Source organism: Labrus bergylta, chromosome 6 (assembly GCF_963930695.1).
Source record: "Labrus bergylta chromosome 6, fLabBer1.1, whole genome shotgun sequence".
In the NCBI taxonomy this organism is placed as follows: Eukaryota; Metazoa; Chordata; class Actinopteri; order Labriformes; family Labridae; genus Labrus; species Labrus bergylta.
The window spans coordinates 21,290,058-21,304,763 of record NC_089200.1 but is presented as its reverse complement, the minus strand read 5'-3'; the positions used below and the strand labels follow the sequence as shown (position 1 = coordinate 21,304,763).

General features: G+C 40.5%; 1 protein-coding gene across 3 annotated transcripts in view; it reads left to right on the top strand.

The window, feature by feature from the left end:
- Positions 1-14,706, top strand: part of tle2b (TLE family member 2, transcriptional corepressor b) — a 71,454-nt gene that overhangs the window by 17,401 nt on the left and 39,347 nt on the right. For all 3 annotated transcript variants that reach the window (XM_065955983.1, XM_065955982.1, XM_065955981.1), the window contains exon 4: positions 9,144-9,188. In XM_065955983.1, coding sequence (XP_065812055.1) covers positions 9,144-9,188 — 45 coding nt within the window. The remainder of the gene's footprint in view (positions 1-9,143; positions 9,189-14,706) is intronic.

Here is a 14,706-nt window from a genome sequence, read left to right as displayed (position 1 = left end):
TATTAGACTTACTATAGTTGGCAATGGGCTTAACACATTTCACACTTAGTAAGATTTTGATGTCATAACTGTTTCTTATTGCTCCTATCTGTGGAGTACTGGTGCAGTATAGATATATTGTATTTTCTTGGCAGACCCACACTGTATCTTTTTTGGATGTAGTATAAGTTTTACATTATGTTGGCTCCTTTTCTACACTGCTTCATTTCTTCGTCTATGTAGAGAGACATTGGCAGTAACATTAGTAGTAGTTGCAATCACAAACATCCAGTCACATGCACAATACACATTGAGAGTGTCTGTGGCGTCTTGCTTTTCTCCTCCTGTTGTATTTATAATTCATGGCTCTCAGATTTCACTGCTCTCCTGGAATTCCACTGTGTATTTTAAATAAGGTTGCATTGTAGCCCGGGCTAATCAAGGAGCGGCGACTTGTTGGGCACATGCTTACACTAAGTGCAAGAAAAACTCCCACCCGGGGAGCTGTGTTCACCCCTGCTGGCCTGAGGGGAAATCTTGCAAAGAGAAGATTACACACACACACACACACACACACACACACACACACACACACACACACACACACACACACACACACACAAGGCTCAGTCAAATGTGAAAAAAGAGGAGATAACATTTCTTGCATCATGAAACCCTAAAAGTCAACATTTTAATCCCAAGAAACCTTTGTGTCAATCTTGTTGGTCTGTCTTTCCTTTTGAAAGGTTGTGGACTTTTCAGACTTGTTGGCGTCAAATGTGAAACCTAGATTGTTGCCTTACAGGTTCTATTGGCTAATATATCTTATTGTTGAGTTTCTGACCTAGTTTTCTTAATTTTAATTCGTATTAGGTTTAAATGTCTTCAGAAACCATTTTTTCCTGAGTTGTCGCTGTGCTGCAGCCTTCTTCTCATCCCTCCTGTCAAACACAAGACAAAACTCTTATGGGGGAGAGGAGCACCCAGACGCTTTAATATAAAGTATTAAAAAAGACATGTCTATTGGAGGGTGACAGCTCACAGTTGGGAATCACATTAGGCGGCCTCTCTATAGTGTGTGTGTGTGTGTGTGTGTGTGTGTGTGTGTGTGTGTGTGTGTGTGTGTGTGTGTGTGTGTGTGTGTGTGTGTGTGTGTGTGTGTGTGTGTGTGTGTGTGTGTGTGTGTGAATGTATGTTCAATGTGGCACAGCGGAGTCTGGAGTTAATAAACAGCCATGCTGTTCGCAAGAGACAAAATATCATGCCGACAAATGCAATGATACATAATAATGATAGGATAAAACTGGTTCCATCATAGCTCATTGGCATTTGATCACCCCGTATGCATTGTCGAGCAGGTGGACAGTCAGGCTATTAGTTTGGCTTTCATGGGAATACACTCACTATTTAATCCATTATCAGAATGATGACACTGAAACAGCTGAGATTTTAACTGTGGAAGCATTTTGTTACGCTATGCATGGCAAATAATGAACAAAAAAAACAACGCCTCACATTAGTTAGACTACAAGAACCAATCAGTGTTTGTTGCCTGATATTTTGAATGAATCCTCGTTATGTTTCATTTCAAAACCCAGAACGAATCTGAGACATGGGCTTTGATTTAGAGGTCTTGAACCAGGCTAGCTGTTTCTTCATTTTAGGCTGTGTGGATCAACTGATGGTCTATTCTCCTCCAAGCAAGGACAGGATTGCATGGGTTGAAATTCCTTTGAAGTTTTCCCCCCCATTTGAGTATTTAAAATGTGACAGCTATAAGTGAGCACTAGTGTCCGTGTAAAAGTTTCTTCTCCTCCTTTTGCAGGTTTGACAAACTTTGGATATGCAACATGTATAAAAAATACCCTGCAGGTCTTTGCCTAACAGTTCGCTGTGTGTGTATTAAAAGAGTCTAGACTTTGGTCTAGCTGAGATGAGTTAGCACGAGTGATTTGAATGTTACACGTCCCTGCCTTTGCTGCATGATAATTGGCTTAACTTGTTGTTTTCCTCATATCAATCATAGTTCTTCTATTAATCTCTAGTATTTTTTTATATTGATATATGATAAATTACTTAAACATTCTGCCAATTAAAACAGAATTTGTAATCTTGCATCAGGATTGGATCATGTCTTCAGTGGTTGAAACATTGTGAGTTTATGTGTGTGTGTGTATCTGCCTGTGTCATATGTTCAGTACATCCCCTCAGGCAGATTGTGTGTGTGTGTGTGTGTGCGTGCGTGCGCGCGTGCGTGCGTGCGTGCGTGCGTGCGTGCGTGCGTGTATTAATGCAGTTCTCTCAGCCTCTTACTCGGCTCCCAGCTCATCTGTCTGATTCAGGCTGACACACTGTGTTCTCCTCAGCAACATTACAGTCACAGACTGCTTTAGAAGAGAAGGGGTCGGAAGATAGGAAGGAGAGAGAGGGAGAACGAAGGGAGCGAATTGAGGTGTTTAAGTAAGTGGAGAGAGAGAAAAAGGAGAAAGGAAGAGTGAGGAAAACAGACAGAGATGAAAGAGCAGAAGAGAGGGCACAAGGGCATTGGTAGAGAAATTAGAAACAAAGTAAAAAATAAAGAACAAGGACACTGCCAAAGAGAGAGAGGGGGGGGGTGTGTGAAGAAACACATGAAGGATAAAAGGGGAACATTTTTGTGTACTAAGGATGAAGGGGAAAGAGGAGTGGTTGAATAGACAAGGGAAGATGAAGAGAAGAGAAGAGCCAAGAATGGAAGAAAAATAAGCAGACATGACACTGCTGGCAGAAAGCAGGGAGGCAGAGGGCAGAATCTGAATAGAGATTGCTCCTCTAGGAGCTAAACGTCGCTGGTAGTACTCTTGGGGGATTTAATCGGGGGCCAGATGTAGGGAAGGATTGAGACTGTTTTAAGAATCTTAAACCTGTCTGAACTGTCTGGAGCAGGAGGGGGGGGGGGGGGGGGGTCTGGATGGGAGCGTTTGTAGAGACGGTTTGGATTTTTCTCGCAGTACTTAGTGTACACATGTGTTAATAGATATAAGCCCCCTCAGATGCAAGGTCAGTGCCATCCATTGGTTGCTCTGGCTCTCCCTCTGATGAAACCGACTGCAATAGAAGCCGCAGTGAGGCTGAAAGTCTGCCGTAACTGATTTAGTCATCACCCGCTGACAGGACACAATGGAGAAGTCAGAGTCTGCTAAACTAACCTCTGATGTGGGTTAGCGCTGTGTGCTAATAAATGTTTTAACATCAACGGTATTTGTATGACTGTGTGTGTGTATGTGTGGGCAGGCAGATGAAAGAGACAAGCTCACCCTAGAGACACCAATGAACAATGCTTTTGTTAAGGGTTTTCTTTTAACTACATCCCCCCCACACACACACACACACACACACACACACACACACACACACACACACACAAATAATGCATGCAGGAGTAAACACAAGCTGCTTGCACACACACACACACACACACACACACACACACACACACACACACTAATGTATGAATGTATGTAACGAAAGAGCAAACACGAAAGAAAGAGCAAACACAGAAGAATGAGAGAGCGGAAAGAGGAGGGAAATACGAGAGCAGAGAAAGAAAACAACAGAGAGAGCGAGGGAGCAGCTCAGTGATAGAAATGAAGGAATGCCTTTCGACTGTCTGACCCAGATGTTGACATTGCAACTGTGTACGCATGTTGGAGCTGATCATATAAATTGAAACTTACAGTGCCATCAGGTAAACAAGAATTACAGTGCATCTCTACTATCTAAAGTAACCCACCGGTTGAGCTGACACAATGAGCCAGAAATCAAAAAGGTTGAAACTTCCAGGGATGCTCTCCCCTCAGTTAAACATAAGCTTCTTTTTTGTAAAAACTTGCATATTTATTTCTGTACTTAAAAGCTCACAAAGAGTTAAGGTTTTGCAATGAATGGTTCTACACATGTTCCATTTTTTTGTGTGGATGTTAATAGATGGAGTCTAATGTGAATGTATGTGTTCCTGTAATTTAGTCAATATACTACAAAAGTCATCTCCTTGTTGCTACATAAGAATTCTCATCAAGGTGACGAAACCTCACAAATCTGAATCTTTGGCTTTATTTTATATTCAAGTTTTGGCATTTTGTATAATGTATAATTGGATGACATTTTAAACTTAAACTTTAAACTATACAACCGTATCCACAGATTATAACAATGTCTGCATCATGATATACAGTAATAAGGCACTTTCATTAAATATCCCCCAACAAACACTATAAATAAGAAGTAGTCTTATTTAAACTCTTAAAAATGTCACCACACACACACACACACACACACACACACACACACACACACACACACACACACACACACACACACACACACACACACACACACACACACACACACACACACACACACACACACACTTACTAACACTGTTCTTTCTTTCTTTCTTTCTTGGTGGGCAGTGCTGTGTGGTCTTAGTGACATCCGCCAGTTGGCTTATTACCCCCCTGTCAGGCTTAGCAACACACACATCCCTCCCATACTTAGTGTCATGATTCTGCACCTCAAGTGTTTGCTTTCAAATGAACAAGACTGGACAGCACTACTGTTATAGTACCAAACACTGTAAGGTTAAATGTTATATTTAGCCATGAGATGTAGCAGCATGTATTTTACAGTAATGGTTATCATACACTTAGACATTCAAATGCTACAAAGCACAGGTGTTGGTACACTGCAGTCCAGACTAGACTCCCATGGAGCGGTGTCACTGGAGTGCTGTACAGACTACACAAATAGTACAATAGTCACTTCACTGCTGTCTAGCCTACACCCACAGGACAACTGCTACTACATTTCACTCACCCAATGTTCTCCTCTCAGACTCTTCAGAGGACACTCTGACTGGACCAATTAATTGTGGGATTGAATCGGTAGCACAGATAGATGAGCACATTTCTGGCTATAGCAGCGTTTCTACTGTCACTGAGTGATGTTTTAACTGACCTGGTAGCGTGTGGCTCTTCACAACCATTCTGCATGCTTTTAGCTCATGTCACCTGTTTGTGTTTTCACGCCTAATCTGATTTCCAACTGAGAATCACAGCTTTGAACAACCTTATAAACACTTTTCAGCTGTCCTGTTTTTTTTCTTCATTTTTGTTTAGAAAGCAATAAACTAAGATATGAAAGACTAGCACAAATTAAAAGAATATGGGAGTGGTTGTGTCAAGTTCCACAGAAGTTAAGAAAATGAGTGCCTGATTCAATTTCTTTACTCTAGTAGCATTGTGTTGTGTTGTAAGATATTTTTGAGTAAAATCATATTTATCATTTACTTTTCTTTTGCCTCTAGCCTTGTTTCTTCTTAAATCTGTGCAATACCACTCTGAAGAAAAACTTTCCCTCAGTAACAGTGAAATGTTTTGTAATGAATGGCATTTAAAAAAAAATGTTCCCAACTGTTTGAATGAAGCCTTTCCATTGAATCCACCAGTGCTCTAAAATGCACAGTGGCAGCATCAAAGCTTCTTAACCTTCACTGTTGCCACAGAGCAGCACTCCCATCAAACCTTTCCAGCATTCCTCTCTAATGTTGTTCTGGTTGATCACAGTCAGCCGCTAAGAGGAGAGCTCTGGCTGCTGAAGTGGGCTGTGTTGTTACTTACAATGTTGTATTAAAACACTAGGGCTGTGGTTGTGGCACTAAGCTGTTAGTGTAGGGGAGAAAAAGTGAGATTTTAAAGGAAAAGACACGAGAGAATAAAAGAGGAAGCGAGTGAATGAGGGATAACGGAGAGCAATGACAGAGAGGTGGAGACGCTGATGGGAGAGATGGAGAGAGAATTGATAAGGAGAGAATGACAGGATTTGAGTTAAAAGATGGAGGGGTGGTGGGGTGAGGTGAGGTGAGGTGAGGTGCGGTGATGGAGAGGTGATGAGAGAGGAGGTTAGGAGGAAGAACAATGAGAGATGTCACATGTCTTTTATGTTGAGAGGGCTGAAGGAGAGGCTGACATGGAAACACAAATAGCCAGCTACAGCCATGCCTGTGTATGTGTTTTCAGGTGTGTACTTGTGTGAAGTGTGTCTCCCTTAACACGTGAATGAATCCCCATGCAATGTAAATTCAGGTTTTTTTTTTATGTGCATGAAAATACATTCTTTGCTGTCTGTCCATGAGAGAAATATGACAAAAAGAAGAGCAAAATACTCAACGGACATGTGCTTGACAGCCAGAGAGAGAGAGAGGACAAAATAGCACTCGACAAGGACGAGAGAGATAGAGAGCAAATATATACAGAGCAAGTGACCCAAGCGCGAGATGGCATGAGAGAGAGAGCATGAAAAGGAGGCAGAACATAAAGAAAGATGATTGATAGAAATGACTAAAAGGAGAAAGCATGAGAGAGTAGAAAAGAGACAGGAGTATACTGTAAAGGACAGGGGTTAAAATGATACAGCAGGAGGATGAAAACGAGGTGAGATAAAAGAGAGGGAGTTATAAAGAGAGGAGAGAGGGAAAGAACATGTAAAAAAGAAAAAAAAGAATAGTTAGACAGACAGAAAAGGCGTTGAATAGAAAGAATCCACAAGAGGGAGAAAGGGACAGGACAAGAGGGTGAGGAGAGAGGAGTAAGGATTACAGGGATGTAGGGATATTTGGATGTCAGGAACAGAGTCTTTATGTGAAAGACGAGGTTTAGTTTGTGAAGTAGGTGTGTTCTTATTTCCTTTTGTTGTTACAGTGGTTTTGACCAATCTAAATTCAAGTGGACTTTGGTTACAGACGATCAGTCCTTGAGTTGAACAAAATCGTGATCATTCCATCCACCCAAACCTCTTACCAAAGACATTTTGACATTTTAGATAGAATGATATCGCTCTACATATGACTTTGACCCCAACAAACAAGTATAATGACAAAGTACAAGTACTTTATTTATGTCAAATTAAAAATCTGAATTCAACTCCATGAGGTCAATGTGATAAATGACACAAAGTGTAAAGAAACTTTTTTTGTTTATAAATCTCATAAAACCCAGAATTCAACTCACTTTCTTTAATGATATGTACTTGTGGAAGAACGAGGACATTGTCACTGAAGCAGCAAAATGTGTGGGATCATGGCACAGCCTCAGGGAGGATCAGGGAAACAACACATGGAAATGTTCTGAACTCCTCGTTCTTTCATCCTCTTTTGTTTTGTTTTTATTCGATCTCTTTTTTCTTGTTTTTATCCCCATCTATGCATCATCATTGTTCTATAAGGTTTTTATACTAAGCCTTATAGTATATTATGTGTCTATTACATGTAGACATAATAACGTTGATGGACAGTGTGAAGAATTGTTTATTATTTGTGTAGTGCATATGGTGTTGTAATGTGTAAACTTGATACATTCATGGACAGAGACAGACGGACAAAGATAGAGGGAGTCAATTGAGAAGGAAATAGAGAGATAGGGTGAAATGGAGAGGGAGAGAATGTCTGACTGCTGGAAAAAGGAGAAGAAAAAAAACAGAAGGAGGAGTGATAGAAACAACGGACTGACAGCCTCTAAATGATAGAGATAGGAGAGAAAGAGGGATTGAATGAGGCGGGGAATAACTGAAAAAGAGAAGAGAGAGTAATGGAGTGAAAATGAGCAGGAGAATACAGAGAGGAAGAGAGAGGGGGGGGGGGAGCAGTGTCTCGCTCTCATCAGTCAGAGTGTTGCTCATCCGATGGCAGACGCTGCCTTTGTCACTGTGACGGATCCTCGCTGTCTGTACACCGCTCGCCTCCAACGCCATTACAGCACATTACTGATGTACACACACATAAACAAAAAAACACAAAGTAGGAGGAACAACACGTTAAGTAAGCACACACACACACACACACACACACACACACACAGAAGTGCTTGCTCAAGGTTTTTAGGAAGGTGTATTCTACTCGTGTCAGCTTTACAAGACACGTAATACAAGCAAATATGTCAGATAGCAGCTCGACATCCATGACATAGAAACTGATTATTTGATTTGATTTGTTACTAGAGCAAGGGCTGTACCTGATGATCTCTAAATATTTTAATAGTCGTTTTCCTTCAGCCATCAACACATATGTACAGTAACCTTTCATATACTGCTATAGAACATCTCATGGTGTACTAAAACATGCTCATCATTCTTTCTGTGTCTTTACTGACAGTTTAAAACTTCAAAATATTTACCTACAGCATAAAATGCTGAAAATATTAAAATTGAAAGTCAGTGCGGCGTGTACTTTCTGCAGGATGAATTATACCTAATAGTAATATAATAGCATCCTTGAGTTCCTCTTTACATCCCTTTACTGAGGTTAAAAAGTGAGATTGCTGGAGATGTGAATGTATATCTATAGTATGCCTGGTATCACCTTGATATTGTTTCACAATAGGTAAAAGATGTGTGTGTCCAGTAAAAGGCGAAGTTCCTGCTGCTATAAGAAATGATTTATGCTCTCTATAAAGCAAGAAGCGGTGGAATTTTTCAACCTGTCAAATTGTTCGGTGGATGATTTTCCTTAAACATATGTTCAGTTGTTCTTCAGGTCAGCCTTTAAACAATGCTCACTATATTGGTTTGTGTAAAAATAGTTCTTGGGAACATTGGCTTTGAAGAGACCTGATTCTAGGGCGAAAGACTTAAAAAATATGAACCGGTCGGTAAGGAACGAGGCTAATCTGTACAGATTACACCTGGCTAACGTCTGATTACAATGCAAGCCCAACCATCTCCAGATGTGTTCAGGCCTATTTGATAGCATTTGGATTGCAATGAGTTGTGCCCACAATTACGTCTTACATTACCATCTGTTTTTCTGTGCATCTACAGACTCCTTGCCACCCTACATGAAGACACACACACACACACACACACACACATGGTTGCACACAGCCATGCAGAGAAACATAACTTTGGACAACACATATGCAGTACACACACCCATGCACACACTCTTTCCCATCATGTCACTCTCTCTTTTCTGGCTTTCATTAAAACCACAAAAAACACACTGACTAACAGCAGCATATGCAGGGCCGCTGAGCAACAGATGTTGAATGGGTGATATTCTGACAGACTGAATGCTAATGTGTGTTGTGTATAAAATGCTAACAAAGCTCTGTCACTTGTGTTTGTCTCCACAGTACTATGAGATGTCCTACGGTCTCAACATTGAGATGCACAAACAGGTAAGACACACTGTGCTCAGTCATTTGTTAAAATCCTCCTTTGGAGCTTCTACACAATTCTTGCCGTGTGGAAGTTGTATTTACTGAGTAGGTGGGGTGAGTGTGTGATTTAACACACACACAAACATAGTATAGCAGTGTCATTTTGTGTGGGTGGATTTGTACTACATTTCCTTATTCCTGTCCTCCTTTGGTTTTTACACCAAGTGACTTCCATCTGTGTAATGAGTTGAACAAATAATTAGACACACATTTCAAAACATTTCTTCCCAATAGAACATATCTCTGCAAGGTATCTTATACTTTCAAGTGTAATACAACCTAATTTTCAAATGACTTTTCATCACCACCATGTACATGTAGCTTGTATTCAGTATCACTTCTATTCGCATTCATTATCTGTTGCAATTTATATTTTTTCCACCACTCATACTATTGTCAAAGTTTGACTGCTTTATAACTCCTATTTAGCACTTCTATTGTTCATTTCAGGTCATGCTTCTTTCAATTTAACCCTTAATATGTTTTAATTCACTTTTAATCCAATCTTTTCTGATTTCATCTTATACATCAGGCCGTTATTTGGTATCGTACTGTATCCGACTTAACTTATGTCTGTGTTTCTCTGGCCCATCAGTTTGTAATGTGTTTGTAAAGATAATGCTCAGTCTTTCTAACCAAAGATTTTCAGGCAATGACTGTATAAAAAGTGACTCAAAATAGTTAAAAAAGTAGGACTAAATACAGGGTCGTGGGTATAATTACGTTTGGAAAAAAATTTATAATGAGTCAGCAAGAGCGATAAGTGAGTCCAACACAGATCACTGCACGGCAGCTTCCATTAGTTTTATAAAGTGTCACTGCATGAGACTGCTCTGCACTGCTTTCCTCTGTATTCATGGTGTGGAATAGAAATGCAGGTACTGATGCATGAATCAAAGAGTTAGCGATAAGCAGCAGTGTGTAGTTTTTGCACAATAATGATATCCCCTAGTTTGACTTAATGTGTGTGGTGTGCACAATCTGCTTCTTGGTTATCATCAAGCAAAACAAGTGATGTGGTTGTGAGTGGGAGGGTGTACCCATTACTAATGTGAAAATGATGAGAGAACTATAGGGAATAATAAGACTATGAAACTCTCTGGCAGAGGTGGTAACCATAGCAATGGCTAATGTACAGTATGTTTTACATAACTTGTGGTGACAGACTGAGGTTAACTGACGCTAGATGTCAACGTGGCTCAGCTGTGATTTAATGCACAGTGAGGCAAGGAGTAGTGTTTGAAATGATCCATCGATTCTTTGAATAAATGCATGGACCAAATATAACAGGTAGACTGTGCAGACACAGGTCAGTTAGTGATGAATCATTTCCATTTCTCTGAGATGTGTTGTTCTTGGATGAAGACATGTGTCTGATTAGCAGTGTGTGTTCTCAGGAGCCTTTGACTGCTTGTCAGTTCACACACTTGCTTCACAGTGCAGAAAGGGAAGGAGTCAATTCAGGAGATGAATTCACAGGCAAATTTAATAGATGTAGAAAAAAAGACTGGCATTAGATAAGATCTTCTGTGTTGATAGAGCTCCATGCAGGTAGGCAGAATAATTATCCTGTTGATCTGGCATCCTCCCTTAAGAGGACTACCTGTAACCCATCCTCTCTCTAAATCCACCGATCATTCTTATTCACTCTCTCTATGTTAGACTCTGAATCCCCTCCCGTTACGAAAGACCAGAGGGGACCTTTTTTTTTTCTTACAGTAATACTCTGAGCTTTCGGTTATAGTTAGAGCCAATTGTTTGAAAAAAATATGCTTTGAACTAAAGGTTGTGCACTTTCCCCTCATTATTGTTGTGTAATTTTTATATGCAAGGTAATTAAAGCACAGATGTATCAAGAAAGGAGTTTCTGAGCTTTATGTTCCTGTGTGTGTAAAAACTTAGAGTGAAGGCATGATGGAGTTAAAATTTAAATTGATTGATTAATTTCAGCTGTATGAAATCCCAATCAAGCTCTTTTGTTTATAATATTGTCCTGATTCCAGGTGAAGCTGCTGTTATAGATGCCTTATTAGTTATAAATGAAGCTACCTTATCTCACAGTGTGTCCGCTGTGAAACAACCGGAGCACATATAAGCAGAAGAGAGTTTCACTCACACTCACTTACTATGAGAATTTTGAGTCTCAGTAAACATCATACAGCGAGAGATCACCTTGATACATTGTTACTGTGTATATAAGCATGTATTGCCTCACTTTTTTTTTCTCCAATGTGAAATCCCTCTTGCTCCTTTGGATAGGCTAAGTGTTGTTTTCCAGGTACTGTTAGAAATACCTTTTTACAGCACTTTCTGTTTAAGCCCTCCAACCTTGAAAGACAAATATCAGACAAAATGGGAGACTGTGGGAAATAAAGGAGAGTAAAATAGACGGCACTTGAAAACTGTTTTTCAAGTTATTTAAGTACTCCCTTTTTTACATATTTACTGAGCTAAACCACTAAACGCAAAATGAAGAGAAAGTTCTACTTTAGTAACAAAAATTGATACTATTACCAAACTTTGTAGACACAAGAGACGACTAGAGTTCAAGAGTGAAGGAAGGAGTGACTAATGGAGAGAAAAACAGAGAGACTAAGAGACAGCGAGAGAGAGAGAGAGAGATGGCTGGCAGCAAAGTGCCAAACTGGCCTGTCAGCTCCTGTCGCCAAGAAGAAGAAATGGACTGGGGCTCTGGCTGCACCTCTGAGAGACGGACAGGGGAGGAGGAGGAGGGGAAGAGGGGGATAGGTTGGGAAGATGACAGAGGGAGTGTGGGGAGAAGATGATGGTGGTGAGGATGACAGAAGGAAACCAGAGAACTACAGTCACAAGATAGAGAGTAAAAAAAAAAAAAAAAGCAGAAATAAATGAAGAGAGTGTGTGAGAGGTGAGCTGTTTCCTCTGAATATAACACAGAGAGAAGAAAGAGGAAAATATTTATGTTAGAGCATATGTGAGAAAAAGTGATTCAGAGAGGAAAAATAGGAGAGCAGTAGAAAAGGTTCCAGCAGAGGTGGTAAGAGACACATATGAGGCAGATCGTAGAAGAGAACTTACAGCATTAAAGAGAAGCAAAGAAATGGAGCGTCGGAAATGAACAGAAATAGAATAAAAAGACGGATGTGCATGATTGAATATAAAATGGAGAAACTGGTATGAAAAAGCGTATCAAAAGGCTGCAGTGATGGAAGAAAGAGATAGGATCAGGAATTTGATGAAAGAAAAAAAAGTGGACAAGGATAAAGCACAAAGGGAGAGGTTGTAGAATAGAGGGTCTTTTGAGAAGAGAGGGGACGGAGGAGTGAGAGGGATAGTTTGAAAAAAGTAAGACCGCGATAATTTAGCAAAGAGAGGACTTTGATGATATGAGAGATTGCAAGAAAAAGACAGAGCGTGGTAGGCAGTTTATAGAGATAAATAAATGGGAAAGAAAAGTTAGCATAGAGAGCTAATGCTGAAAAAAGGCAGAATCAAGAGTAAAAAAAAAAAAAAGGAGGGAGAGAGATTAATTGAGTGGATGAAAGAGGAGAGGGTAAACAGGAGGGATGAAGCCTTTAGAAGAGACAGATAAAGACCTCAGAGAGGGGGGAGAAAAAAAGAGATGAAAATTAAAGCCAAGAAAAGAAAAAGCAGTGGAGGGAAAAGGAATGAAAACGGGGAGGGGGGGAAGAGAGAGTGAGAGAGAGAGAGAGAGACATCAAGAGAGGGAGGGGAGCTTTGGGCCCTAGTGAGAAATAATGAATCATGAATAGATTAAACAGTATCTGCTCTTATTTCCTCTCCTCCTACTCCTCTTCTTTCTCACCCCCCAGCTTCCTAACATCCTGTCAAGATCACAGCTATCCCCCCCACCCCCCCCCCCCCCTTCCTTCATTCTCTCTCTCTCTGTCATTATCAGCGGCAGAGCCATCTCATGTCCCGGCATTAATTGAGCTGCAACAGTCAATCCGTGCCTCCCTAACCTACCTTTTAGCCTCTTTAGCTTTTTATCCCCGTCTCTCTCCCCTCTCTCTCTCTTTATATTTCCTTCTTCCTCGTTATCGTCACCCCTTCGCTCACCCCGCTTTCACTCTCTCGATCCCCCTCATTTCCTCCCTACTTCTACCCCTTCTTCTCTTAGATAATTCTATCCGAACCATATGAAAAGATAACATCTTTCCCCCCATCTTTAAGCTGCGTGGATACATTCATGCTCACACACACAGGCGCATACACGTCGTCACATTATCTCTCTTGGTTCCCTTCCATTATCACATCATATCATATATACATATATACTAGCTGTGTCCCCCGAGGTGCAAGGCAGACTATAAGGACTTTATGCTGCTCTCTGTGGTTGTTCTCTATTCATTGATATGGCACTTCTGGGGCCTCGATATTACTGCCTGTGTCCCCCGCTATGGGCTGACGCACAACATGTATATTCAGTGATTTTGTAATTTGGTCATATACCACAGACTCCACAGTGGTTGACACAGCGTGGCTTACAGATATGATGATGTGTTGTCAGGTGTGTGAGTGCATGAAGCCGGTTTTGTATTGACAAGCGATTCTGGCATCAGGATAAGAGTGAGATGGCAGGAGGTGAAGAAGAATAGAAGCTTTGTTGGACTTGCATTCAGGGAGAACATGTGACCACACCATAGCCAGCAAAATTATGTAAATAAAGAAGGCGGGAAGCAAATCAGCTCTTTAGCAGCTAACATCACAGGTCTGTTAAACAACACACAGAGCCCATATGTACTTCCTGAGTAAGATGGTAATCACATAGCTGAACTTTAATTTCTTTGATCATGCTTTTTTTTGGTGTTTTTCAGGACCAAAACCTTGATATGCATAAAGTTATTTTGTTGGGAAAAAAACAAACTTGACAAAAATGGAAGTCAGACATAATTAAGTATAAAGTATAATAAGACCAGATCCATAATATGGTCAACTCATACCATATATAAAACATAGACGTACCACCGTTGGCGTCTGCATTGGTTTCTGAAGCAGCTGTATGAAGCCCAATGATGGCAGTCGCCAGATTGAAAATGCCATCTCCACCTTACTTTCGATTGATCTAGAAACAGGCAAAGAGGTGAGGCTGAGTTGGGCCGAACAAATATCTTTGTCGACGAAACACTCCAATCTAGCTCTTCCATCTCGTCATAGCTTATAATTCCGAACAATTGAAGATCCATGAACAAAGCCGGAAGTTAGAGTTCAATGACAAGATTTAAGAACAGCCTAGCCTCCTCACAAACAGCACAATGCTGCCGCCTGTCTGTGAAATCAGCTACTCCCTTTATTATGCCTAATTGTTCATAACTCTTAGCCTTGATATGATCAAAACAGGTGATTTTGAAAAAATGAATCGTAAGTGATATAGAGCAGCAGTTTTCTGTACCAGACTGTAAACCTGTTTCTTTCTGCTGTTAACAAAGCAAACAATTAACAACAGGGATTCCTTGGCTTTTGCAGCTAACTTCAA